General features: G+C 61.5%; 3 protein-coding genes across 7 annotated transcripts in view; all 3 read left to right on the top strand.

Annotated features, from left to right (window-relative positions):
* The first annotated feature begins 159 nt into the window (after window positions 1–159).
* On the top strand, window positions 160–10,742 carry CD37 (CD37 molecule). 4 transcript variants are annotated; one of them, XM_044988549.1, is made up of 10 exons: window positions 163–422; window positions 1,889–1,962; window positions 2,169–2,241; window positions 2,415–2,539; window positions 3,051–3,125; window positions 4,649–4,753; window positions 7,968–8,168; window positions 8,340–8,423; window positions 8,558–8,649; window positions 10,258–10,715. In XM_044988549.1, the coding sequence occupies exons 1-10, from the start codon at window positions 206–208 to the stop codon at window positions 10,268–10,270; spliced, it is 1,059 nt and encodes a 352-aa protein (XP_044844484.1). In that variant the 5' UTR covers window positions 163–205; the 3' UTR covers window positions 10,271–10,715. The 4 variants fall into 4 exon arrangements, with proteins under 4 accessions (XP_044844483.1, XP_044844484.1, XP_044844485.1 ...); XM_044988548.1 differs by lacking the exon at window positions 8,558–8,649 and having other exon boundaries at window positions 160–422; window positions 9,376–10,742; XM_044988550.1 differs by lacking the exon at window positions 8,558–8,649 and having other exon boundaries at window positions 173–422; window positions 10,258–10,633.
* A 2,883-nt stretch (window positions 10,743–13,625) lies between these two features.
* Window positions 13,626–16,951, top strand: DKKL1 (dickkopf like acrosomal protein 1). Its single transcript, XM_044988201.1, has 4 exons — window positions 13,626–13,798; window positions 14,806–14,943; window positions 15,226–15,318; window positions 16,516–16,951. The coding sequence occupies exons 1-4, from the start codon at window positions 13,682–13,684 to the stop codon at window positions 16,828–16,830; spliced, it is 663 nt and encodes a 220-aa protein (XP_044844136.1). The 5' UTR covers window positions 13,626–13,681; the 3' UTR covers window positions 16,831–16,951.
* A 6,716-nt stretch (window positions 16,952–23,667) lies between these two features.
* The window catches only part of KASH5 (KASH domain containing 5), a 31,227-nt gene continuing 30,438 nt past the window's right edge, over window positions 23,668–24,456 (top strand). The window contains exon 1 of one of the 2 annotated variants that reach the window (XM_044988198.1): window positions 23,668–23,821. The gene's annotated coding sequence lies outside the window, so the exon portion shown is untranslated. Of the gene's footprint in view, window positions 24,323–24,456 lie in introns of both variants that reach the window. The other variant, XM_044988197.1, reaches the window with a different exon arrangement.

Genomic DNA, 24,456 nt, shown 5'->3' with positions numbered 1-24,456 from the left:
GGCCCCTCCCAGCGCCTCCCTCCCTAGCCCCCCGCCCCCCAACTGCCTCCCAGCCTCGGCCCCGCCCCCTAACGCCCCCGTTCCCTGCCCCCCTCCGCGCCCCCAACGGCCCCTCCCCGCGCCCCCCCCCGTCCTCCCCAGCCCCTCCCCCCTTCTGCCCCCCAGCGCCTCCCCCCAATGCCCCCCCGCCCCCCCAAACAAGGCGATGCGGATCCACCTTAAATCGGGGGGGGAGGGGCGATTATTAATTTTTAACGCCCCGGCATCGCCTGGACCAATCAGCTGCGAGCGGGGGCGGGGACGAGTCCAAGTTTTGCAACTTTGCCGAGGGGAGCAGAGGGAGCCCGAGCCTTGGCCCCCCCCCCGCCCCGCGCTGCTCCTCCCGGGGGGCTCGATCCCGACACTCCAGGGCCCCCACCTCGGTGAGTGACCCCCCCACACGCGGGGGGTGAGGGGCCGGGCGGGGGGGTGGGAAGATGGAGGGGGGGGGCTGCAAGTGGGTTGGTGGGGGGCCGGTGGGGGGTGGGGGGCAGAAGTGTAACTATGGGGCAAATGATCAGACAGGGACGGAGACTTGGGGGGGCGTGGCCGGGGGGGCACAAGGGAGGGGCCCAGGGCCCACCCGTGCCAGGGGCGTGCGAAGAGCGGGGGGCCGGGGTGGGCGGGCGAGGGGGGCCGGGGTGGGGGGAGGGGGTACAGCCATCATCTTCCCCCCACCCCCAAACGCCAGCTGAGCCATGCAGCCTGCGCCCTGGAGTCCTCCCCCTTCCCCCCCGCCACGCCCGGACGCCTGGGTCCGCCTGGTGCTGCAGGGCTGGGCAGGGTCCAGACAGACGGGAAACCAGCCCCAGATCGTTCCTGGGAGCGCCAGGGGGTGAGGGGCACCGCCAGGGCAGGGGTGGGGGCAGGGCTGGGTGATCGGGGGGCTGCGGGTCGGGAGTGAGGGGCATCGGCAGGGCAGGGGTGGGGGCAGGGCTGGGCGATTGGGGGGGCTGCGGGTCAGGAGTGAGGGGCACCAGCAGGGCAGGGGTGGGGGCAGGGCTGGGTGATCGGGGGCCTGTGGGTCGGGAGTGAGGGGCACCGGCAGGGCAGGGGTGGGGGCAGGGCTGGGCGACTGGGGGGCTGCGGGTCGGGAGTGAGGGGCACCGGCAGGGCAGGGGTGGGGCCAGGCCTGGCACACTGGGGGGCTGCGGGTCGGGGGTGAGGGCCACCGCCAGGGCTGGGAGGGGGCAGGGCTGGGCGACTGGGGGGCTGCGGGTCGGGAGTGAGGGGCACCGGCAGGGCTGGGGGGGGGCCGGGGGGGGGTGGCAGGGGCTGCGGGTCGGGAGTGAGGGGCACCGGCAGGGCTGGGCGGGGGCAGGGCCGGGCTAGCAGGGGCTGCGGGTCGGGAGTGAGGGGCACCGGCAGGGCAGGGGTGGGGCCAGGGCTGGGTGACTGGGGGGCTGCGGGTCGGGAGTGAGGGGCACCGGCAGGGCAGGGGTGGGGCCAGGGCTGGGGGGCTGCGGGTCGGGAGTGAGGGGCACCGGCGCAGCAGCCCAGGGGAGTTAGGAGCACATGGGGCCTGGGTGGTTTCCTGTGTGGGGAGCGACAGAGGATGTGGGGAGGGGATGGGGGGAGGGGAAGTTGCCTTATCAGCCTGAACCAGTGACTGCTGCGACTCAGCCGTTCCCCCCCGCACCCCCCCCCAGCTGGCTGGACCCAGAGAACCGGGGGCTGCCTGGGGGGAAGGCCCCGTGTCCCATCCCCCGCATTGTGACATCACCCCCAGAATCCTGGGGTCTCCGTGGGGCTGGGCGGGCAGCAGCTGCCTCTGCCCCGGGGTCCATGTCTGGGGGGGGCTGGGTCCCTCCAGCTGAGCATTAACCCCCCTCCTGCCCCTCCCCCGCAGGTCCAGCCATGTCTCCCCGCGGGTGTCTGAGCGTCACCAAATATTTCCTCTTCCTCTTCAACCTCCTCTTCTTCGTGAGTAGGGGGGGGCTGGGGCTGAGGGGTGGATGGGGGGGGCTTGGTGCTGGAGGGGGGGTTGCTCTCACCTGCCTCTCCCCAGATGGGACTGGCACTAAGGGGGGGAGGGGTTGGCTGCAGCTGGGGCCGGTGGGGGGAGACGTCGCCTGTGCCAGGGTGACCCCCCCCCACTCCAGTGTAACCCCCTTCCCCCTCCCCCGCAGGTCCTGGGCGGCATCATCCTCAGCTTCGGCCTCTGGATCCTAATCGACCAGCAAAGCTTCGCCGCCGTCCTGGGTAACGTCCCCTCCCCCCCTGCGGTGCCCCTCACGCCCGGCCCGCCGGCCCCCCCCACGGTGCCCCTCACGCCCGGCCCGCCGGCCCCCCCGCCGGCCCCCCCCACGGTGTCCCTCACGCCCGGCCCCTCGCCAGCCCAGCCCGGCTCTGACCTCTGCCCGTCCCCCCTCCAGGTTCCTCCCTGTACGCCCTGAAGGTCTGGTCCTACATCCTGTCCGGAGTTGGCATCGTCACCATGCTGATGGGTTTCCTCGGATGCCTGGGTTCCCTCAAGGAGATCAAGTGTATGCTGGGATTTGTAAGTACACGGGAGAGCCCGGACTCCTGGGTTCTCTCCCGGCTCTGGGAGGGGAGTGGGGGCTGGTGGTTAGAGCAGGGGGCTGGGAGCCTGGGGTCACCGGGGGGTTGATGTGGGAAGTTTCTCCCTCTCTCATGAGCTCAGGGCCTGGTGCAATTTCCCATCTCAGCTGGCACCACGTGACCCCCCCCCAGCAGCCACATCCTGCCGGGCTCTGCCCCCCGCCCTGAGGATGGTGCCCGGCTCAGGCTGCTGGGGGGAGGGGGGCGGGAAAGTGCAAAAGGAAAAGGAGAAAAGCAGAAGTCCCGCACCTGTTCGGTGGGGGGGGGGGGCCCGGGGGGAGTGGGGGATTTTTATCTCCCGGGGGGGGCAGAGCTGGGGGTGACCCCCATCAGTTCTGGGGTGTCAGTGTCTGTTGATCTGTCTATGGGTGCAAGGTGGGAGGGGGAGCGGGGGGGCCCCGAGGCCGAGAAGATTAACTGACCCCCTTTCTCTCCCCCCCCCCCCCCAGTATTTCGGTTTCCTCTTTCTCCTCTTCGCTGCCCAGATCACCATTGGGGTCCTGCTGTACACGCAGCGTGTCACGGTGAGTGGGGCATGCTGGAGGCACTGCTAGGGGGAAGCTCACAGCGCCAGGGGAGGGTCAGCCAGGGGGAAGCTCGGCTGGGGGCACTGCCGGGGGGAAGCTCATGGCGCTGGGGGCACTGCTGGGGGAAGCTCGCAGCACCGGGGGGAGGCTTGCGGCATAGGGGGAGGCTCGGCCAGGGGGAGGCTCGCGGTGTTGGGAGAGGCTCGGCCAGGGACACTACCGGGGGGAAGCTCACAGTGCTGGGGGCACTGCCGCGGGGAAGCTCGCAGCACCAGGGGGATGCTCACGGTGCTGGGGGCACTGCCGGGGGGAAGCTCGCGGCGCCGGGGGAGGCTCGGCCGGGGGCACTGCCGGGGGGAGGCTTGCGGCATAGGGGGAGGCTCAGCCAGGGGGATGCTCGCGGCGCTGGGAGAGGCTTGGCCAGGGACACTACCGGGGGGAAGCTCGCCGTGCCGGGGGCACTGTCGGGGGGAAGCTCGCGGCGCCGGGGGAGGCTTGGCTGGGGGCACTGCCGGGGGGAAGCTCGTGGCGCTGGGGGCACTGCCGGAGGAAGCTCGCGGCACCGAGGGGAGGCTCGTGGCAGAGGGGGAGGCTCGGCCAGGGGGAGGCTCGCGGCGCTGGGAGAGGCTCGGCCAGGGACACTACCGGGGGGAAGCTCACAGTGCTGGGGGCACTGCCGGGGGGAAGCTCGCAGCACCAGAGGGATGCTTGCGGTGCTGGGGGCACTGCCGGGGGGAAGCTCGCGGCGCCGGGGGGATGCTCGCGGTGCTGGGGGCACTGCTGGGGGGAAGCTCGCGGCGCCCGGGGAGGCTTGGCTGGGGGCACTGCCGGGGGGAAGCTCGTGGCGCTGGGGGCACTGCCGGAGGAAGCTCGCGGCACCGAGGGGAGGCTCGTGGCATAGGGGGAGGCTCGGCCAGGGGGAGGCTCGCGGCGCTGGGAGAGGCTCGGCCAGGGACACTACCGGGGGGAAGCTCGCCGTGCCGGGGGCACTGTCGGGGGGAAGCTCGCAGCACCAGGGGGATGCTTGCGGTGCTGGGGGCACTGCCGGGGGGAAGCTCGTGGCGCCGGGGGGATGCTCGCGGTGCTGGGGGCACTGCTGGGGGGAAGCTCGTGGCGCTGGAGGCACTGCGGGGGGAAGCTCGCGGCGCCGGGGGGAGGCTTGCGGCATAGGTGGGAGGCTCAGCCAGGGGGATGCTCGTGGCGCTGGGAGAGGCTTGGCCAGGGACACTGCCGGGGGGAAGCTCGCAGCACCAGGGGGATGCTCGTGGTGCTGGGGGCACTGCCGGGGGGAAGCTCGCGGCACGGGGGGGATGCTCGCGGTCCCGGGGGCACTGCCGGGGGGAAGCTCGCGGCGCCGGGGGAGGCTCGGCCGGGGGCACTGCCGGGGGGCCGCTCGCGGCGCCGGGGGAGGCTCGGCCGGGGGCACTGTCGGGGGGAAGCTCGCGGCACGGGGGGGAAGCTCGCGGCGCCGGGGCCGTGGCTGGGGGAAAGTCACCTCTCCTCTCCCCCCCCTCCCCCAGCTGAATGGCAAGGTGGGGGTGTTCGTGGAGGACGCCATCCGGACCTATCCGCAGGCAGGACCCCCCAGCGAGAAGTACCAGAGCTGGGACTTCATCCAGGGGCAGGTGAGACCCCCAGGGCCCAGCCCCCCGCCGGGACCCGCCCGAGTTCTGCCCGGCTCCTGGCAGTGAAGCCTGGCTCACGAGCCAGGCCCCGGGGTCGCTGGGCTCCCCTAGGAGGGGCCATGGGACCCCCCGACTGACCGTCCCCCACCCCCCCGGGCGCTCCTCCCGGTGCCGTTAGCCGGGACCTCGATCGGGTCAGGTTCCGCTGGCCGCAGGGAGGAGCTGGGGGCCGGCTCCCTGGCGGAGCCTCGTCCCTCCCGCCCCAGCCTGGGACTGACCCGGCCACGAGACACCGGCCTCCAGCCAGACCACGCCGAGGGGCCGGCCCCTGGCCTCCCAGATGGGGCCTTGGCACCAGAGACCCCGTCTCTCTCCATGGGGCCCGGCCGGACCCCAGGGGCCTGTACTTCTGTCCATGTGCCGCTTGTGTCACGTGTGTTTTTGTATGGAGCTCTGCTCCTCCCGCTGCACATCCCCTCCCAAAGGAGCCGTCCTGCAGGACCTTGGTGTGTTACACACACGCACGCACGCTGCCACCTTCGTATGTCCCAGGTTCAGCACGTCCCTTCCCCACTCTCACCTCACAGTTGTCCTGGCAGTAACCCACGGGCTGAGCAAACCCCACAGGATGTGGGGCGCTGCAGGGATCTGGAGCTTAGGTCGAAGCAGCGTTGCTGCTGGGGTGACCAGGCAGCAAGTGTGAAAAATCGGGACGGGGGTGGGGGGTAATAGGAGCCTAGATAAGAAAAAGACCCAAAAATCTGGATGGTTCCTATACAATCAGGACGTCTGGTCCCCCGAGTTGCTGCAGAGTAAATGGGGGAAGCTAAAAGCCCCAGTGAGTAAAGTTCAGCGAGAGAGAGAAGCAACCAGCTTCACCACCCAACTGACTGACTGAATTAGGGGGACCGGACGTCCCGATTGTACAGGGACCAGCCCGATGTTCGGGTCTTTGTCTTATCTCGGCTCCTATCCCCCCCCCCCCATCCCGATTTTTCACACTTGCTGCCCGGTCGCCCTGTACTCAGTACTAGTGATAACGACACAAGGAGCCGAAACCAGCCGAGCAGTTACCGTGGTAAAGGCTAATACCCGAGGTAGAGAAGGAAACGGAGGGAGGGAGGGAGGGATCTCCCCACTCCATGAGGCTTGCACTGGTCGAGGGTCCCAGGTGATGGTGGGAGCTCAGGGTCCTGAGCGCCGGAGACAGGCAGAGCCCCCAGCACGGTCAGGGAGAAGGTGGCCCCGTGGAACTGATCCAGGCCTCAGAACACACCTAGGTAGGGGGTTTTGTGGAGAACCAACAGGGGCTGAAGGGAGACACTGGATTGGTTTATGGGTAAACTGAGGACTCCAGGGTTTTTTTTAGGCTAGGGGTGGTGTTAACCCTTTCCCCCGCAGGGTGGCAATGCACGTATGGGGGGAAACTGAGGCACGCCTAGGCCGCAGAAAATCATGACCAACGATTCCTGCTTAAATCTGGCCCCTGCGGCCACCTTGCGCTGTGGGGAGAGACCCCACAGGCTGCCCCTTGCTGCCCAGCTATGTAGACATCAGGCCTCAGGAGTCCCTGGAAACCAGGGTGGATTTGATTTAAATCAGATTGATGTAAATCACTAGTTAGGAAGACTCCATTTCATCACGGTTTTCTACATAAAAGTCCATTCTTGTTGGCTGTTCATACGTATTCTTCACACCTCCGAGACAGACGTAGGCTTCGTTTTTAGAAGGTGCACACTAGACACTTTTAAACAGTGACTAATTTTGAAAACTTTTCAGAGGAGTTTTACAGCTAAATCAGAAAACGAAGGATTGTTTGGTTATTTCATGTACCAAAGGTAATTGAAGCAGATAGTTAGGAAGTCATTTGGAGGTGAAACTATCTCCAATTCAACAGGTTAATCATTAATATCGGGAGGATTTTCGTGCCAGGCTGTATTAGAAGGAGAATGTCACCAAACAGACATTTCAATTGTTTTCTTTCACTGAAACAACAACGTTAAGTATTCTGGATTTTTTCTTCAACAGCAAACCTAGAATATTTTACCCAACCAAGCGTATGTCCCTCGCTTCTCCCATTTACCGCCAGACTCCTCCTGTCCAGATCTAGTCCGCCCCCAGCAATCTTCTAGCCATTCAACTTTTTGAAACTTTGCACTTTTAGGGAGAGGTCGGGGATTGACTCTGTGGACACAGATCTGCAGAGGGGCAGAGAGTTGAGGTCTGTTATTTCTCACCTCTCTAGATTCTTTATTTAAAACCATTTTTGCCGTTAACAAGCATGTTACCGCTGGAGACATGAATCCAGGGGCGGCTCTACAAATTCGGCCGCCCCAAGCAGTCACGCCCGGGAGGCGCCCCCGAGCTGCGGGAGCAGCGGACCTCCCGCGGGCATGACTGCGGAGGGTCCGCTGGTCGCGCGGCTCGGCTGGACCTCCCGCAGCTGCGGACGGTTCGCTGGTCCGGCGGCTCCGGTTGAGCTGCCGCAGGCATGCCTGCGGGAGGTCCAGCCGAGCCGCGGGACCAGCGAACCGTCCACAGTCGTGCCCGCGGGAGGTCCACTGGAGCCGCCGGCCGAGCATCCCCTCCGCAGTCATGCCTGCGGCAGGTCCGCTGCTCCCGGGGCTCCGGTGGACCTCCCGCAGGCATGACTGCGGCAGGTCCGCCGGCCCAGCCTGCCGCCCCCCCGGGAAAGGGCCGCCCCAGGCGGGTGCTTGCCCCGCTGGGCTCTGGAGCCGGCCCTGCATGAATCCACAGTCTGAGAACTGCAAAACTAAGCGTCTCCGATGGTCTCATCTAGACTGAGCACTGAGTCCTGCTGGGTGGCTAGAGAGTCACCTCAATAATCGGTACAGAAGCCCCTGGAGCCCGAATCCATGACCTGTCGGGACTCAGTTACAACGTGACGTGACTGTATTGTCTCTCACTAGAGAATCCGAATGTCTAACCCCTAGTCCGTGACGCGGGAGCTTTGCGCTATGATGTATCCTAAGTAAAACGTTCTGCAGACGGGGTTTTCCCCTCAAAAAGCATTTTATCAAAAAATCCAATTTAAATAAAAAAAATTGGATTTTTTAAATTAAAAAATAATTGATTTTTATCCTCCCTGCTGGAAACCCCTGTGCACTCCCCCCCCCTTCCCCCCGGTGCCTCTGCTGGTTGGCACGAGGCACCGGGCTCATCCATGGCCTCCCACTGTCCCCCCCCCCGGCAGCTCCAGTGCTGCGGCTGGAACTCGTACCTGGACTGGCAGCAGAACCCCGTCGTGGACAATTCCTCCCGCAAACTGTACCCCTGCTCCTGCCACAACAGCTCCAGCCCTGGTGAGCGCGGCACCAACATCACCGAGGCCCCGGCCGTGCAGGGGGCCACCGGGTTCTGCGGCGCTTCTGGGGAGTGGCCGGTCTACAGGCAGGTGAGTCCTGCCTGGGGCACTGCTGCGGGGAAGCTCGCAGCGCCGGAGGCCCCGGCTGGGGGCACTGCTGGGGGGGAAGCTCACAGGTGGCGGCGGTGGTGGTGGGAGAGGATTTTGTAGCCGGTGCCAATGTTCTGACTCCACCCCCTCTCCCTGCTGTCATCCAATCAGGGCTGTGCGAACAGCGTCCAGGGCTGGCTGGCCAATAACATCATCAGCATCGTGGGCGTCTGCCTGGGCATCGCCCTGATGGAGGTAATGGGGGGGCGAGGGCGGGGCTGGGGAGCAGGGGCCACTCCCAGGGATGGGGGGTCAGCACCAGGGGGTGCTGGGGTGGGGATGTGGGATCTCCCCCCCCTTGTGACTCAGTTTCCCCCACACACACCCAGTTCCTGCAGCTGCTGTTCCTGGCGCTGGCTGGCACCCTGGAGTGCAGGAGACTCACCAGTGGCTCCCAGGAAATCCTGACCTTCCCCAGCAGGTGGTGCCAGTGTGCACATGTGGCTGCAGTGCGTGGCTCATGCATGTTTGCACACGCGTGTGTCGTTCCGTGTGCACCTTGGGGTTCCTGCCCACCCCGTGTCCTTACGTGTGTTGGTGCGCGCCTGTTCCCACACATGTTCCTGCTGCTGGGGGTTGTGAATGTGTGTCGGTGCATGTGTGTGAGGGCTTGTGCACGTGTTTCCGTGTGTGTCAGTGCATGTGACTGGCTTGTGCATGTGTTTCCTCCATGGGTTGGTGTGTGTGTGTGAGGGGCTTGTGCACGTTTCCATGTGTTGGTATGTATGTGTGAGGTGTTTGTGCACATGCTTTCACATGTCAGTGTGTGTGAGTGGCTTGTGCACATTTCTGCATGTGTCGGTGCATATGAGGGGCTTGTGCACGTGTTTCCACATGTCGTTGCGTGGACCATGCATGTCCCTCCCTGTGTATCCCTGCACACCTGTTACTGCACCCACACGTGGTTCACAGGTGCTAACACGTGTCTGAGCGTGTCCCAGACCGTCCCCTCCCCGTGCTGCCCCGCCGCCCTCCTGCCATGTCTCTGCCCCACACTGACCCCGTTAACCCTTTCCCTCCTGCCGCACCAGCCCCATGTATCAGGAGTACTGGCAAGGTAACTTACCCCGGGGGTGGGGGCAGGGAGGAGGGAACCCGGGGGGGGGGTTGCTCAGATCCCCCCCTCAGCCCCGTCTCCTCCCCCCAGATCCACGCCATGTCCATGGTGTGCTCCCTGCTCCGAGAGGAATCGTTCGGCACCCCCCAGGGGCCAGAGCAGGAGACGCAGCGGCTCCCGGGTAGCCCCCAGCCCAGGGGCCTGGCCCATCACTGGGGGGGTCGGCAGCGCATCGCCTGAGAGCCCCATGGGGGGCCCCCTAGACAGGAGACCCCCCCCCAGCATCTCCTAATAATAAAGTATCTGTGGAAAGAATGAGGGAGTTAGGAGCAGTGGTTATTCCGGGGGGGGGGGGCTCTCCCCTGGGGCAGGGCTGGCCCCAAAGCCCCAGGGTGGCACTAGGGGGCGCTGTGCTGCAGAGAGCGGGGTGGGGTGGGCGGGGACAGACGGATTTCAGGTAATCAACACACCTGTGGGATTGAGGGGATTGACTCCTGAATGACTTGGGCACTGACTCCGCCCCCGATCATCTACCCCCATCGCCCCCAACCTGCTATCAGGCCCCCACCCCCATCACAGCATTGCTTTCAGGGGTGTGTGGCTACATTGTGGGGGGGGGCTGACCCCACTCACACGGAGCCACTGGGGTGGAGGGGTGGGCTGTGCTTGGGATGGTTTGGTGGGAGAAGTGGGATCTCTCATCTCCTCCCACAGTTCTATGGGGGTGGTTGGTGGGGGAAATGGGATCCCTCCATTAACTGTCCTGCCCCCCCAGCTCTGTGGGGGATAGTTGGTGGGACTCTCCCTCCCCCTCACACCAGCTTGTCAGAGGGTGGTTGGTGTGAACAGTGGGATCCCTCCAGTAACTCTCTTCCCCCACCCCAGCTTGTCAGGGGTGCTTGATGGGAGTGGTGGGATGGTTGGTGTCAGGAGTGGGATCTCTCCAGTAACTGTCTCTCTCTCTCCCCCCAGCTCTGTCTCATGATGTTATCGATGTTTCTGTTTAGAAACATGGGCCAGAACTACGACAAGCTGACCCGATACTCCTAGGAAGCCCCTCCCGCCCCAGGGGGTGGAGGGGGAGCAGATGGGCAGGAGTCACCGCCCCCCAACGGGGACCGTCCAGCATGGGCTGAAGCAGCTTTCTGTCTGTCTGTCCCTGAGTGTTCGTGGCAGGGGGCAGGGCCCCTGGTCCATTTCCCCCCACCCCGTCCCTGGCCTGAGCTGTGCTCACCCCTTGGGGCAGTGGCATAGGGACGGGGCAGCTATTTCGTTCTGTCTCTGGGTATCTATTAGTGGGGTAGGGAGGGGAAGTGCAGGTGGGGGTGGGGGAGAGATCCTGGTACCTTGGGGGGGGGTCAGGGAGGGGCAGGAGGTTGGGATGTGTGAATGTCTGTGTGCCATTGAATGTGTTCTCTGCGGGGGGGGGGCGGTTCTTCCCCCCCCCCCCCAGGAATTCACAACTTTTGTAAAATCCACTTTGTAAATAAAATAAAAATTTGGGGTCCCAGCCCTGAAAAATGGGTCAGTTTTGTTATTTGCAAAGGATGCTGGGAGAAAATTAACCAGGAGGGCGTGTCCTCTCCCCTCCCACCCCGCAATGCTGGGGACCCTATTGTAAATGCTGCCCCCAGTGGGGCTATGTGGTATTGCAGGCCCCCCCCCCCCAGCTAAATGCTCATTGCCCCCTGCGTGGGCAGGCGGCCGGGCGTGTGCCTGGCCCCTGTGGCGGCGTGAGGGAGAACCTGGCGCGTGCCCCTCTCCTGTGGAGGTTCTGGCTGCGCTTTTCCCCGCACCTGTTCCTTTTCGCACACCCCGTCCGTGGCCTTCCCGCCAAACTCCATCTACGCCACCGGGAGGAGGCTGGACGAGGGGGGCTCCGGACTGTGGGGCCTATTTCCGTTCCTCCCTCGTCTCGCGCATCCGGGCAGATTTCCACTGGGCGGCGTCCGCTGGCTCCCTCGGCACCGTTGGGGAGCAGTGGGCGCTGTCGGGGTTCTCCGCTCGGTGTCCCCGTCCGGTACCCGCGTTCTGACCTAGGACCTTCACCTCACGCCCTGGTTTGCTCAGGTGTTGTCCCCGGAACTCATTTGGTCCCTGGGTCCAGTGGTCCCTCCCGCTAGGCTGGGGGAGGGGCCTTTAGAAGTGGGCAGTTTTGCACCCGCCCACCTCCTGGGTTTTCCAATAAGACAGGATAGGGGCAGTGGGTCCCCAGATAACCAGCCCCTGCGCTCCACCCCAGAGGGGCTGTGTCCAGCGCCGGGTGAGGGGTCCCTATATAACCAGCCCCCCCTGCCCCACCCCAGAGGGGCTGCGTCCAGCGCCGGGTGAGGGGTCCCCGTATAAGCAGACACATACCGGCCTGACCAGCACTGGCTCCCGCCGGTGTGTCTGCGACGTCGCTCTCAGGGCGGATTTCGCCTGGCCAGGGCTAGATTCTCATCGGTTGTTGGTGGCAAATGTCAGTTTGGAGGCACGATTTCCAGCCCGGGCCACGCGGCTGGCGAAGGCGGGAGAGGTCGGGGTCGGGCCGTTCCTGTTGCCCGCGCGATGCTGGTGACGCTGGCCGCGGGCGTTTACCGATTTCCCCAAACGCCCCTGCAGCGCTGGGCCTTGACATCAAGACAGATAAACAACTGCCTCATGCTTAGGGCCCTACCAAGGTCAATTTCACAGCCAGAGGGTTTTCAGATTGGTCAGTTTCACAATTTCAGCTGTTGACCTGTGAAATGTCGGGGGGTTGTAACCCTGGGGCTGTCCCCGTTGCACGCGCGAGGCCGGTGACACTGAGGGCGGCCGTGCAGGGAAAGACGAGTCCTGTCCCTCTCCAGCCCCGCCTGGCCTAGCAGCTGCACTCCTGGCAACACGGGGAGATCGGATTTCCCAGTGAAGGGCTTATTTCACGGTCCGTGACACGTTTTTCACAGGTGTGAAATTGATAGGGCCCAATTATTCATCGTCACTCTAGCTCGTTATCTGTCAGTTATAAAATAGAAACCATATTCCCCCAAGCCCCGTGAGGCAGGGCAGGGCCGTCCCCACCGCGCTACAGATGGGGAAACTGAGGCACCGAGGAAGTCTGCAACGGAGCTGGGTGTTTTACGCACGGCTTCACCCTGCTGCCGAGCCGCCGCCCTGCCCAGCCGCTGGCACAGAGGGGGGAGGCCGTGGGTGTCTCCCGGCGAGTGCCCAGGCAGTGTGGGACACCCTGTGACAGGGCCCCTCCATGCTGGCCCTGGCGCCCAGGGTCCCCCGCTGGCCGGTGGCCAGTTCTGGAATCAGAACCCCGTTCGAATCAGCGCCCTGGGTGAAACGGGCCAGTACAGGTCCCGGCAAGGTGGCTGGTCGGTGCTGGGGGAGGGACACTGGGGTGGGGGGGAAGGTCTGGATGGGGGAAGGTGGGTGGGCTGGGGGGTTCTGGGAGGGCTGAAGGAGTGGGGTATTTTGGGGGGGAGGGAAGGGAGATCAGGAGGTTGCTGGGGTTACAGTGTTATGGGGCAGGATTTCATGGGGGCGCAGAGACTGGGGCAGTGATGGTCAGAAGGGGGAATAAGCTGGGGTAATTATGGGGGGAGGGCTGGTCATAGATGGGGGCAACTACGTGGGGAGAAAAGGAGAGAGGAACCCCCAAGGGGCAGTTGCAGGGAGAGAAAGGTGGATGGGGGGTGGATGGATGGAGGGAGGGAGGGGAGTGGGAAGGGTGGCTGGGGGATGGAGGCAGGTGCAGGTGCCTGGGGATGTAGAAATGGAGGAAGAGAGGGGTGTGGGGGGGAGGGGGACAGAGGAAGGGGTGTGGGGGAGGGATAGATGGAGGGATGGGTTGTGAGGGGAGGGGGCTGGGGGAGGGATGGGTTGTGGGGAGGGGGGTAGAGGGGGTAGAGAAGGGGTGTGGCGGTGGGATAGATGGAGGGATAGAGGAAGGGGTGTAGGGGAGGGAGGGAGGGATGGGTTGTGAGGAGAGGGGGCCGGGGGGAGGGGGACAGAGGGACGGAGGGAGGGATGGGTTGTGGGGGGAGGGGGGCAGAGGAAGGGGTGTAGGGGAGGGAGGGGGGATGAGTTGTGGGGGGGGGGGGTGGGGGGGAGGGGGACAGTGGGCCGGAGGGAGGGAGGGGTTGGTGGGGGCGGGGGGCAGAGGAAGGGAGGTGGGGGAGGGAGGGATAGATGGAGGGACAGAGGAAGGGGTGCAGGGGAGGGAGGGGGATGGATTGTGAGGGGAGGGGGCCGGGGGGAGGGGGACAGAGGGACGGAGGGAGGGATGGGTTGTGAAGGGACGGATGGAGGAGGGGGCTGGGGGGACAGAGGGGAGGGGGCCAGGGTGGAGCGGCGCCCCCCACCCACCTGCTCTGTCCCCCCACAGACCTGCTCAGACGCCGCTGGCCGGGCCGGGCCGGGCGCGATGTGGGCGCGGTGGCTGCTGCTCTGCGCGCTGCTGGCCGGGACTGGGGGCTCCCTCCTGCCGCCCGCTGCCCGTCGCCTGCTGGGCCGCTTCCAGCACCTGCTGGGGGGCAGCCGGGTGAGACTGAGCGACCCCCACCCCCCAGGAACCACCCACCCTTCCCCTGGGGCCCCCAGCCATCCCCATCCCCATCCCCCAGCGACCCTCAGCCACCCCATCCCCTGGCACCCCAGGGACCCCCCAACAACCCGTCCCACCCACAGGGACCCCCACCTGCCCCTCGATCCCTCCCCGGGCACCCACAGCCCCAGGCACCCCCCACCCCTCCCTGCAGCCCCAGGGACTCCCACCCTGCCCCATCCCCTGGAGCCACCAGGGACCCCCCAACAACCCGTCCCCACCCACAGGGACCCCCACCTGCCCCTCTATCCCTCCCCGGGCACCCACAACCCCAGACAGCCCCAGGCACCCCCCACCCCTCCCTGCAGCCCCAGGGACTCCCACCCTGCCCCATCCCCTGGAGCCACCAGGGACCCCCCACCTCTCCCCGACAGCCTCAGCCGTCCCCTCTACCGCTCCCCAGCCCCCCAGCCCCAGACACCCACCTACCTTCTGCCCCAGCCCCATCTATCCTCATCCCCCACCTACGTTTGCGTGGATCTCCATTTCTGCTGGGTCGGGGAGCAGGAGTTGGGCCGTGTCTGTCTGTCTGTTTGTGTTCGTGCACTCAGACTTCGATATCTCTGAGGGGTTTTGTGTGAGTCTCTGGGTGCGTGTTTCCTAATTCCGGCTGTGCCTGGCTCTGGGAGGGGAGTGGGGTCTAGTGGTTAGAGCCGGGGGCTGGGAGCCGGGACTCCTGGGTTCTCTCCCTGGCTCTGGGAGGGGAGTGGGGTCTAGTGGTTAGAGCCGGGGGCTGGGAGCCGGGACTCCTGGGTTCTCTCCCCAGCTCTGGGAGGGGAGTGGGGTCTAGTGGTTAGAGCCAGGGGCTGGGAGCCAGGACTCCTGGGTTCTCTCCCCGGCTCTGGGAGGGCAGTGGGGTCTAGTGGTTAGAGCCAGGGGCTGGGAACTGGGGCGGGGGGGATGGACTGGAACTGCCAAGACTCAGTCGATGTGGGTTGTTGCAGGCGGTGTTGGGGAAGGAGGAGGGGCGCTTTGAGGCCCCCATTGATTTCCACAAGCTCCCCCCCAACTACCACACCGAGGAGAAGGAGCAGCGCAGGGTGGGGAACGCCACGGTGTACAGCCACCGCGAGATCAACAAGGTGAGCAGGGGGGCGGCAGTGCCCCCCACCTGCCAGGGCTCCCCCAGGGACACCCGGATCATGAGGGGACCTGAAATCTCCATGTGGATCTTCACCTAGGAACAACCCCCCCTTGGCCCCAGCTCCCTGGCTAGTGGCGGGGGGGGGGGGGGGAAGTCATGTCCTCCCCAGGGCCCATCAGGGGCATGGCCAGAGCACCCTGCGCTGTAGCTGTTCCCTGCTCAGACCCGAGTACCTTCCCCCGCCCCGTCCTTGGGCTGAGCCGCTCCCGGTCCCGTGCAGGTGACGGACAACGAGACGGGCGCGATGCTGTTCTCCGACAGGACGGTGACCTCCATCGAGCAGGGGGAGCGGGGCCTGGCGGAGAGATGGCGGGTGAGTGCGGAGGGGCTGGGACAGGCAGACACACGAGGGCACGGCTGGAGCCCAGAGCCAGCTGGGGATGGATGTGGGGGGCTGGGGGTGGGGACCCCGCATATTCGCTCTAGGCCAGAGCCGCTGCCGGGGCTGACACGTGCCAAGTGACCTCCGCTGGGGGTCGGCAGCGTGACTTCACCTCTAGGGATTCCTGGGAAGACGCTCGCAAGCCAGAGTGCAAGGGACTCCTGGGTTCTGCTCTGGCTCTGGGAAGGGAGTGGGGTCTAGTGGGTAGAGCCGGGGGCTGAGAGCCAGGACTCCTGGGTTCTCTTCCCAGCTCTGGGAGGGGAGTGGGGTCTAGTGGTTAGAGCAGGAGGGGCTGCCAGCCAGGACTCCCGGGTTCTCTCCAGCTCTGTCAGTTACTATACACAACCCCCCCGCCCCAACGTGGACCCTCCTCCCTCCCTGGCTGGCTCCTTTTAACATCCTGTCTCCTGATTCCCTGGTGCCTGCAGACTTGCGATGCTCTGTTGCGAGGCTGCGTGCAGGGCCCCTGCCGCCTGTATCTCCCAGCACGCACGGGGGTCGGGGCAAGAAGAGTCAGTGGCAGAAACCTATCAACCCTCTTCCCCCACCCGACCTCTTGGTCTCCCCTGTCCCCGCCTGCCAGACCTTCAGAACCAGGTTCCAGGCCAGGAGATAGTGTTACAGACCAAAGGAGTCTGACGCTGGGCCCCATGGCTACGCTCCTGAATATTAACCTCGCCGCAGGAGCTCCAGGGCCCCAGCTCACCATCGCTGTCATCACTCATCCATGAGTAACAGGCGGAGTCAGGATCAACAACTGCCTTGTATGGGAGGGGAAACCGAGGCACGGAGCGAGGCCAGGCCTGCCCATGCCAAAGGGCACCTAGAGAGGCAGGGACACAATTGGAAACAGAACCCAGGAGTCCTGGCTCCCAGCCCCCGCTCTAGACTCCACTCTCCTCCCAGAGCCGGGGATACGACCCAGGAGTCCTCGTTCCCAGACCTTCCCCCCTCGTTCTAACCCACTAGACCCCATCCCCTCCCAGAGCCGGGGAAGGAACCCAGGAGTCCTGGCTCCCAGACCCTGCTGCTCTAACATCCCATCCTTCTCCTCCTAGGGGCATCTCCTCCCCAGTCCGGGGCCAGGTACAGTGCCCCGCGTTCCCCATTTACCTGTGTCTCTTCCAGGGACGCCAGGCAGAGGCTAGTGAGGAAGGAGCAGAAGCAGAGCCTGTCCTAGGGAGACACGTCCTGCCGATCCCCCGCCCTGGGCTGGCCTTCCTCATCATCCACCTACGGCGCAGAGCCAGGCCCGGGAAGGCCTCTGACACCAGCCGGCCACACGGCGCATCCCTTAGCGACAGGAGGCACAGGCTGCTAGCGATCCGGGATGGGCTGATGGAAGCCCCCCACCCTCTGAAGAAAGCTCCCCCCATTACTCGGGCCCGGCACAAAGCTGTAGCACGGAGGCCCCATTTTTTCTTCTTCTTCAGGAAGCTGTAGCAAAAAGACAGAGAGAGACTTGGGTAGGCGATGGAGAGGATGCTGGCGGATCTGTGTAGAAAGTCCTGCTCCTTCGTTTTTCTTGCAATAAAAGTTCTCTCTCTGGCAGGGGGTAAATTGGAGAAATTAAATGATAAACTCAGCTGCTTTTATGTAGACATCACCCCACTAGATCTGTCCAGGACCCCAGTGCCCCAAACTGCTTACACTGGCCAGTCCGCTCAGCAGTTGGCCTCCAGAATGAGGCAGTGGCAATGAGTTCCGCAGGCTCATGGTGGATTTTCTCTGCTCAGTTTTCAGTTCGCCCCGTTCGGCTTCGCTGAAGGTCCCTGGGGTTCAGCATCATAAGGCAGGGGACTGCACCTCTAAGCCTTACGGCATCCCACCTGGTCTCAGGCCCTCAGCTGTCCCCGTTCTTGGGGCAGGCACCTGTGATACTCTCCCGTCACAGCGGGTTTCAGACTGATTCTCAGTAGATCTGACATGAGCTTGGCACCAGCGATGCCAGTGAGCCCCAGCTTCCTAAAGCAAAGTATTACTTATGCAGGACAAAAGCATTCCAGAGAAAAGAGAGCTAACCAGTCGACAGCTTCTGTGCAAGCCTGGCTTAGCCAGGGACACCCGTCTTCCACACAGGGACCCTGGCAGGTTTGAAGGGTGCTTCGGGGTCTCATGCGGGATCAACGTTACTGATCTACCTTCTCCATCCCATTTGTTGCTGGCTGTAGCCTCTAGCGGCTTCCCGCATGTTCGTCTCCCAGTTGTTTTCAGAGAGATTTCCCAGTCCCCTTGTAGTTATCACCCGTCTTCGAACCCCCTTATAAGGGTGTGTCAACATGACAGCCTCTGCCAGTGGGGGTATGAAGAAGGGTGATCCCTGACTGGTGTAGCTGTGCCAGCAGAAGCCCCTAGTGTAGACACAGTTAGGCTGGCAAAATTGCACTGGTTTCACTCGGTAGGGGTGGAATAAGCTACACCGGTAAAAGGCCAGCTTTGCCGGTGTAGCTGCAGCCGGCGTAGCATACCAGTAAAATGCTCCTAGTGTAGACCTGGCCTGTTTGTACTAGATCCTTTTTAGGAGGAGATGAGCAGAAGGAAACTCAGTGGGATGTATCCCCAGCTGGTGTCAATCGGCCATCGCGCCGTTGGAGTCAATGGGGCCAGATCCCTGCACCCACACTGAGTTTTGGAGCTGCTGCGGGAAGGGGTGTTGGGAATGGGGGGAATTGCAGATTATTTAAACACAAGGCAGGTTTCCTCCGGTGCTCAGACACCTGTGGCAGACAGAATTCTTCACCCAAGTGGCAGCAGGATTGGGTAGCTTGGCATGTGGCATGTCAGTGATGGAGACGAGGGAGCTGCTACGGGGAACAGGTCTCCACTGGATCAGCTGAACTTGTGTGAATGCTCTGCAGTCGGTACCAGCTTCTCAGATAACCCCGGTCGCTTGAGGTCTGCTCAACTCTGCAGAATATTCCCCGTGGTACCGGATGCAAAATAATTTTTATGAGGTGTATGCCCCCCCACGGAGTTTGGGGCCCCCTGCTGGGCCAGGTGCTGCACAGACACCCCCTCCCAAGCGAGATCAGGGCCCCCATTGTGCCAGATGCTACCCAGACACACCAGTTCACGTGATGGGAACACCATCCCAGTCTTAGGTAAAACTGCAAGTGCAGTGTGATGAAGTGACACGCCCAAGGCCACCCAGGGAGTTTGTAGCAGATCTGGGAACTGAGTCCAGCTCTGCGGAGTGCCAGGCCAGTATTGTGGCTGCTACTCCTTTCCTACTCTCCAGATGTTCTGACACCTCCTTCGTGATCAAAGACGAATCATTAGGGACGCAGATTCCTAGATTCTAAGATCAGGAGCCATTAGATCATCGAGTGGCCTCCTGCAGAGCACAGGCCAGAGAATTTCACCCTTACCCCTGCTCTGAGCTCACAACTTGAGTTCGGCTGACACATCACCTCCAGAAAGGCAGCCAGTGTGAATCAGAGGACAGCCAACGATGGAAACTCCACCACTTCCCCGGGGGGAGTTTGTTCCAAGGCTGAATCACCCGCACTGGTACACGTGTGGGCCTTACTGGACAAATTGGAATTTGTCTAGTTTTAACTGCTAGTCACCGGTTCTTGTTCTGCCCGTCTCTGCTAGACCAAAGAGCCCTTCCACACCCAGGATTTCCTTCCCATCGACCATAGTCAAATCACCTCTTGATCTTCTTTTTGATGAGCTGAACATATCAAGCTCCTTAAATCTCTCACTGTAACGCAATTTTCCAGCCCTCGTGTCATTTTTGTGGCTCTTCTCTGCACCCTCTCTGATTTTTCAGCATTGTTTTTAAAATGCGGACACCAGGACTGGCTCCGGGATTCCAGTGTTGTCTCACCACCATCGAATACAGAGGTAAAATCACCTCCTGGCTTCTAACCACTACTCCCCGGTTTGTTCATCCAGGGACGCATGAGCCCTTTTTGATGAGATGGCTGGTGTTCTAACAGAAGTGAGAAATGGGGAGCAATCCTTGTGGGGCAGGGGACCATGCTGACAGGATCTCCCCAGCCGCCCTGCCTCCCTTCGTCAAGCACGGTCCGTGGGATGATGTAGATACCAGGGTGTCTGGATTAGGGAGGGCGTGGAGTCCTTCTTGCAGCTGCTGCTGAAATGCTCCATTCTCCCCAGGGCTGCCCGAGTGACCATGGTTGCCGGACAGCCCAGTTCTGCTCCTCTTCCCTCCTTGCCAGCCAGTGCCGGGAGTTAAAACTAAGGACACAGTGAGTGTGGGTGATAAATTGGGGCATCTTCTGTGCCAGAACGGGACTGGCTGTCTCAAGGGGATGATGAATAGGACACCTGGTCTTTCCCCTATAGGGGGCACCTGCTCCGATCCAGCCCCAGGGTGGGGGAGTGGCTGGCTCAGGGGGGTGGGGAATAATGGGCTCCATCTCTCCTCACGTGCTTTCTGCCCTAGGTGTGTCAGTGGGACAGGGAATGCTGCCTGGGTTACCTGTGCATGGGGGGGAAGTGCGCGGAAGGGATGAGCCGTGGCGAGGGCTGGACAAGGTGTGACCCACAGCAAGTTGAATGTTCTCCGGGCCTCTGCTGCGCTAGCCGTGCCCGTGAGGTGGCTTCTCTGCATAACCCCTCCTTGTGGACCAAGCCAGACAGCTCCCACAACCTCAGGAGGAAGCTGGGGGGACCAAGAGAGCTAGATCAGTGCTGCCAAAGCAGTGGGAGAAAGCCAGATCCATTGGGGTGGGCATGACCCACCCACCTATGGTCACACCTTGTATCTGGGGCCTTTGACCCCCTGTGTTTCTGCCACTCCTGCCCTTTCTCGATCCTGGTCTCTCTCAGTCTTTCAGCACAGGTCCATACTCTCCTTGTCACTCTTAGAGGAGATGACACCTTCTGGGATTCCTGATGAACCTGAGGAAACCTCTTTCCTCACACTCTCTTGTATTAGGGCCATTGGCATAGAAAAGTGTCTTAATCCGCCCTCATCTCTCCCTGGTCACAGTCTGGGGCCTTGTTTATACAGAGCAACGCTAGACTTGAAGAGTCCCAGAACACTGTGATCATCCAGCCTGACCTCCTGCAACACAGGCCAGAGACCTGCCCTGAATTAACTCCACATTGAACCAGAACAGATCTTGACTGAAAAATTGCCAGTGATGGAAAATCCCCCACAGCTCTTGGTAAACGGCTCCAATGGTAATTCCCTTCGCTGTTAAAAGTGGGCGTCTTCTTTCCAGTTTGAACGTATCTAGCTTTAACTTTCAGCCTTTGTCTACTGGCTAAAGATCCCTGTTATCAAAATTTCAGTTCCCTGTGTAGATGACTGTAGACTCTGCAATTAACTGGAATAGCTCTCGTGCTTTATATTCACACCCTACCTCCCTAAGAATCGTTCAACATTGGAACAGGTGACCAAGGGAGGTTGTGAAATCCCCATCACTGGAGGTTTTGGACAAACACCTCTCAGGGATGGTCTAGGTTAACTCGGTCCAGCCGTACATTTCTACGATTCATCTGACATAACTTTCAAGCCCCGGGTTGTGACTCTGCTTTGGTTAAGGGGTGACGTGATCACAGTCTATACATACCTACATGGGGAACCAGTATTTGATAGTGGATTCTTCGACTGAGCAGAGAAATGTCTAACACGATCCAATGGCTGGGTGTTGAGGCTGGAAATACGCAAGGCGTAAATTTTTGGCACAATTTCCCAAGGGTGGTGGTGGATTCTCCATCACTGGGAATTGTTAAATGGAGATTGGCTGTTTCTCTCAAAGATCTGCCCTGAGAATTATTTCAGGGCAGTTCTCTGGCCTATGATGTGCAGATGGTCAGACTAGATGCTGGCTTTGGAATCTCTGACACATGCAAGAAATACGGATTGTTTTTGCACTTTCCAGACAAATAGCCTGACAGTGACTGATCTCCGGCTGCTTTGCAGCAAATCAACCTCAACTATTTGATTGACATTAAACACACAGCAGATTCATATTACCGCCTGGGCAATGGCTTCTCAGTGCATGCAGTAATTGTGGTTTTTATTGCTTCAGGGGGCTTTAATTCTGTTTTGTACAGCAATCTATATAAAATCCTGAGCTGTTTTAATTAATATGCACAATGTCCTGTTGGATCTAGCTCTGTTTGGGGCCTATAGTCACGTTTTTTGTATTGTCAGTGACAGCTCTACTGTAATGTGTTTTTGCGTGAGATCAGATGGTGTGTGTACATGTTGGAGAGAGGGAATGCGTGTGCGTTTTGTGGGAGAAAAAGATCAGGCACCTGCTGCTCCTACTTGTAGGAGATCTGTAATCAAGGCTGTATTTTGGGACTTCTGGTTTCATCATGTGTGCTGTTGTGGTTGGATTCATTGTGGTACCACTTCTGCCTGCCACCTGCTGCTCAGATGCACAAGCTACACAAAGGGTGTGTGGGAACGAGGGGAGCAGAACAACGCGTAAAACTGAAGAGCTGATGTTCATTAGAGATTCCCTCGCACTTTTTGCAAGAGTAACTCTAGGCTGCTGGTGCAATTTCAGCTGTGGGCAATTCTATTCGGCTTCTTGTAAATGTGCTCATCGCTATTGCGTCAAAAGTGGGAGTGTTACTCTCCACTTCCTGTCCTAAACCACTGTGTACGGAAATGATTATTATCCACCTCAGAGTTTGGATCGTGAGGCCTTTTGCCCTAGATCAGAGAAGTGACCCAACTCTTTGATCGCTACCGGCAGTTCTCAGCCCAGATCCGAGGACTGAGTGGCTGGCTCCCACCACAAAAACTATTGGTGCTGTTAATCTGCCACCAGGCCCTGTTTGAAATCCCCCCACACACACTTGGAAGAGGTCTGCACAGAATGTGAAATGTATTGGTGAAGGGACAACTGTTGTTCATGCCTGTCTTGTTTGTGCAAGTATGTCAGGTGTGCAGGCCTTGAATGGTTACACATCTCCATGCCCATTACATGTCTTGGCATCCCATGCTGTCTGTTCTTCCAGAGCTAGGCCGAGGTCATACAGACGCCCCCCCCCAGCCAAGACACCCCCTTTTACAGCCACTTTCCATTGAGGTGTGCCCGTGGGAAGTGTGGAAGTAGGTGGGGATTGGATGGTCTCCTGGGGCACAAAGCTAAGCATTTTCAGGGTTTTTTTGGGAGGTGTGTGTGCAGGGGAATAGAGGGCATGATTGGACCCGTGTCACGGGTGGTGGGGAGAATTAATTTTACCAGGGAAAGCATTATGGGGTGGATGGGCCGCCCATGTGGGCAGAGGTCATGTTGGCGTAATGGCACTCCCTGCCTTGCTATTTACGGCCCGTAATATGGAAAGATTATTTCAGGTATGTAGGAGAATTAATTCACTTTTGTTCTCGGGGGAGTGTGGGGGGGCTGCCTGCAGGGTCAAAGGTCATAATGCCACAGCAACGCCATATTGTGCACCCTATGGCCCGAAGTACACACACTGACTTTATTTATGTGGGGAAAGTTAATCTCTTTTAGTTTGGGGGAGCCCCTCATTTGGGGGTGTCCATGGGCCATTGGTCACAGTGACATGACAGCTCCTTACCACACATGACCCATTTATTTCATGTGAATGAGGAGAATGAATCCACCTTCTTTTGGGGGAGACACTAATTTAGGGGGAAGCCAGTCATTCATGGGCTCTGAAGGGGTCATTTTGTTGCTGTGACCTCTGACTTCATGCTAAATTGCCACTGTGATTTCTGCTCCTGCGGGTAGCCCCCCAACCCTCAAAGGAGAAAGCCGCCCCACCCCATGATGATTGAAATAAGCATCTTTAAGAGGCAGCGTAGCCTAGTGGCTAGACCCTCAGGATATCTGGGCTCTGTTTGATCCGGGGCGTGTCATTTTGCCATTCTGTGCCTCAGTTTCCCCATCTGTGGGGCTCCCGATACTGCTCATTGGTAACGTACTTTGAGAGCCGCAGGAGAAAAGCCCCTGAGCTGGGCTTCAGCCCCAGCCCATTTTAGGGTCCCCGTCTCATTTGAAGGGGTGCTGCCTGCTTGCCACGCGGCTTGCAGCCTGTCAGACAGTATTTGATTCACCTGTGTGGGGGGGGGCTCGCTTTTTGGGGGGTCCCTCATTGGGGGTGCCCTGCCCATGAGGGGGGGCAGCCTCTCACCCCTCCTCTATTTAACACATGTGGGGGTGATTAGCCCGGTTTATTTGGGGGGCCCTCCCCATCCCTCCCCATAAGCCACTGGTGACATAGACCCGCCCCTCCCCCACCGAGCCGAAGGGGCTCGAGCTGCGACCGTTGCTCCCGCCCCCAACCGCCCCAGGTTTGAATATTCCCGCCTTTTTCGTGGAGGGGCGGCAGCGTTCGGAGGCTGCTGCAAGCGCCCCGCCCCCTCCCCATCCATTGGGTCCCCGCCCCTCCCCCTCCGAGGGCAGCCTGCCCCTCAGCCGCCAGGGAGATGGCTGCCCTGGGTTAAAGGGGGGGAGGGAGTGAGGATGAGGTACTCCCCCAACCCCCCCAGCTAATGTGGGGAGGGGGGAATAAATGTTGGGGGAACTTTAAATATCCCCCCCCACGAATAAACCCACAAGGAGCATCCCATGGCAATGCGCTCGCGCCAACAGCCGCCCAGACAGAGCCCTTGGTGCCAATTGCCCTCCCTCATGGAGCCTGTGCCCAGCGCCCCCCCCAGTCCCTGCCTTGCCCCCTAACAGTCACATGCCAACCCCAGAGAACCCCACAGACCAACTGCCCCCGTAAACCACCCAACCCCATATCCCCAACTTGCCCCCCAACAGTCACGTCAACCCCTGAGATCCCCACAGACCAACTGCCCCCGTAAACCACTCAACCCAGCTTGCCCCCCAACAGTCACGCCAACCCCAGAGATCCCCACAGACCAACTGCCCCCGTAAACCACTCAACCCAGCTTGCCCCCCAACAGTCACGCCAACCCCAGAGATCCCCACAGACCAACTGCCCCCCATAAACCACAAAAGAGGTTGGTATCATTAGCCCCACATGGGGAAACCGAGGCACGAGCTGAGGCAGGGATGCGCTGAAGCTCACCCAGCAGGCAAGTGGCCGAGACAGAATAAAACCCATTCTCCCTAAATACACTCTCGTGTCGGCCAG

The sequence above is a fragment of the Mauremys mutica genome, chromosome 15, assembly GCF_020497125.1.
Source record: "Mauremys mutica isolate MM-2020 ecotype Southern chromosome 15, ASM2049712v1, whole genome shotgun sequence".
Taxonomy (NCBI): Eukaryota; Metazoa; Chordata; order Testudines; family Geoemydidae; genus Mauremys; species Mauremys mutica.
Note: the sequence above shows the minus strand (reverse complement) of the source record. Positions and strands in the feature narration are given on the sequence as shown.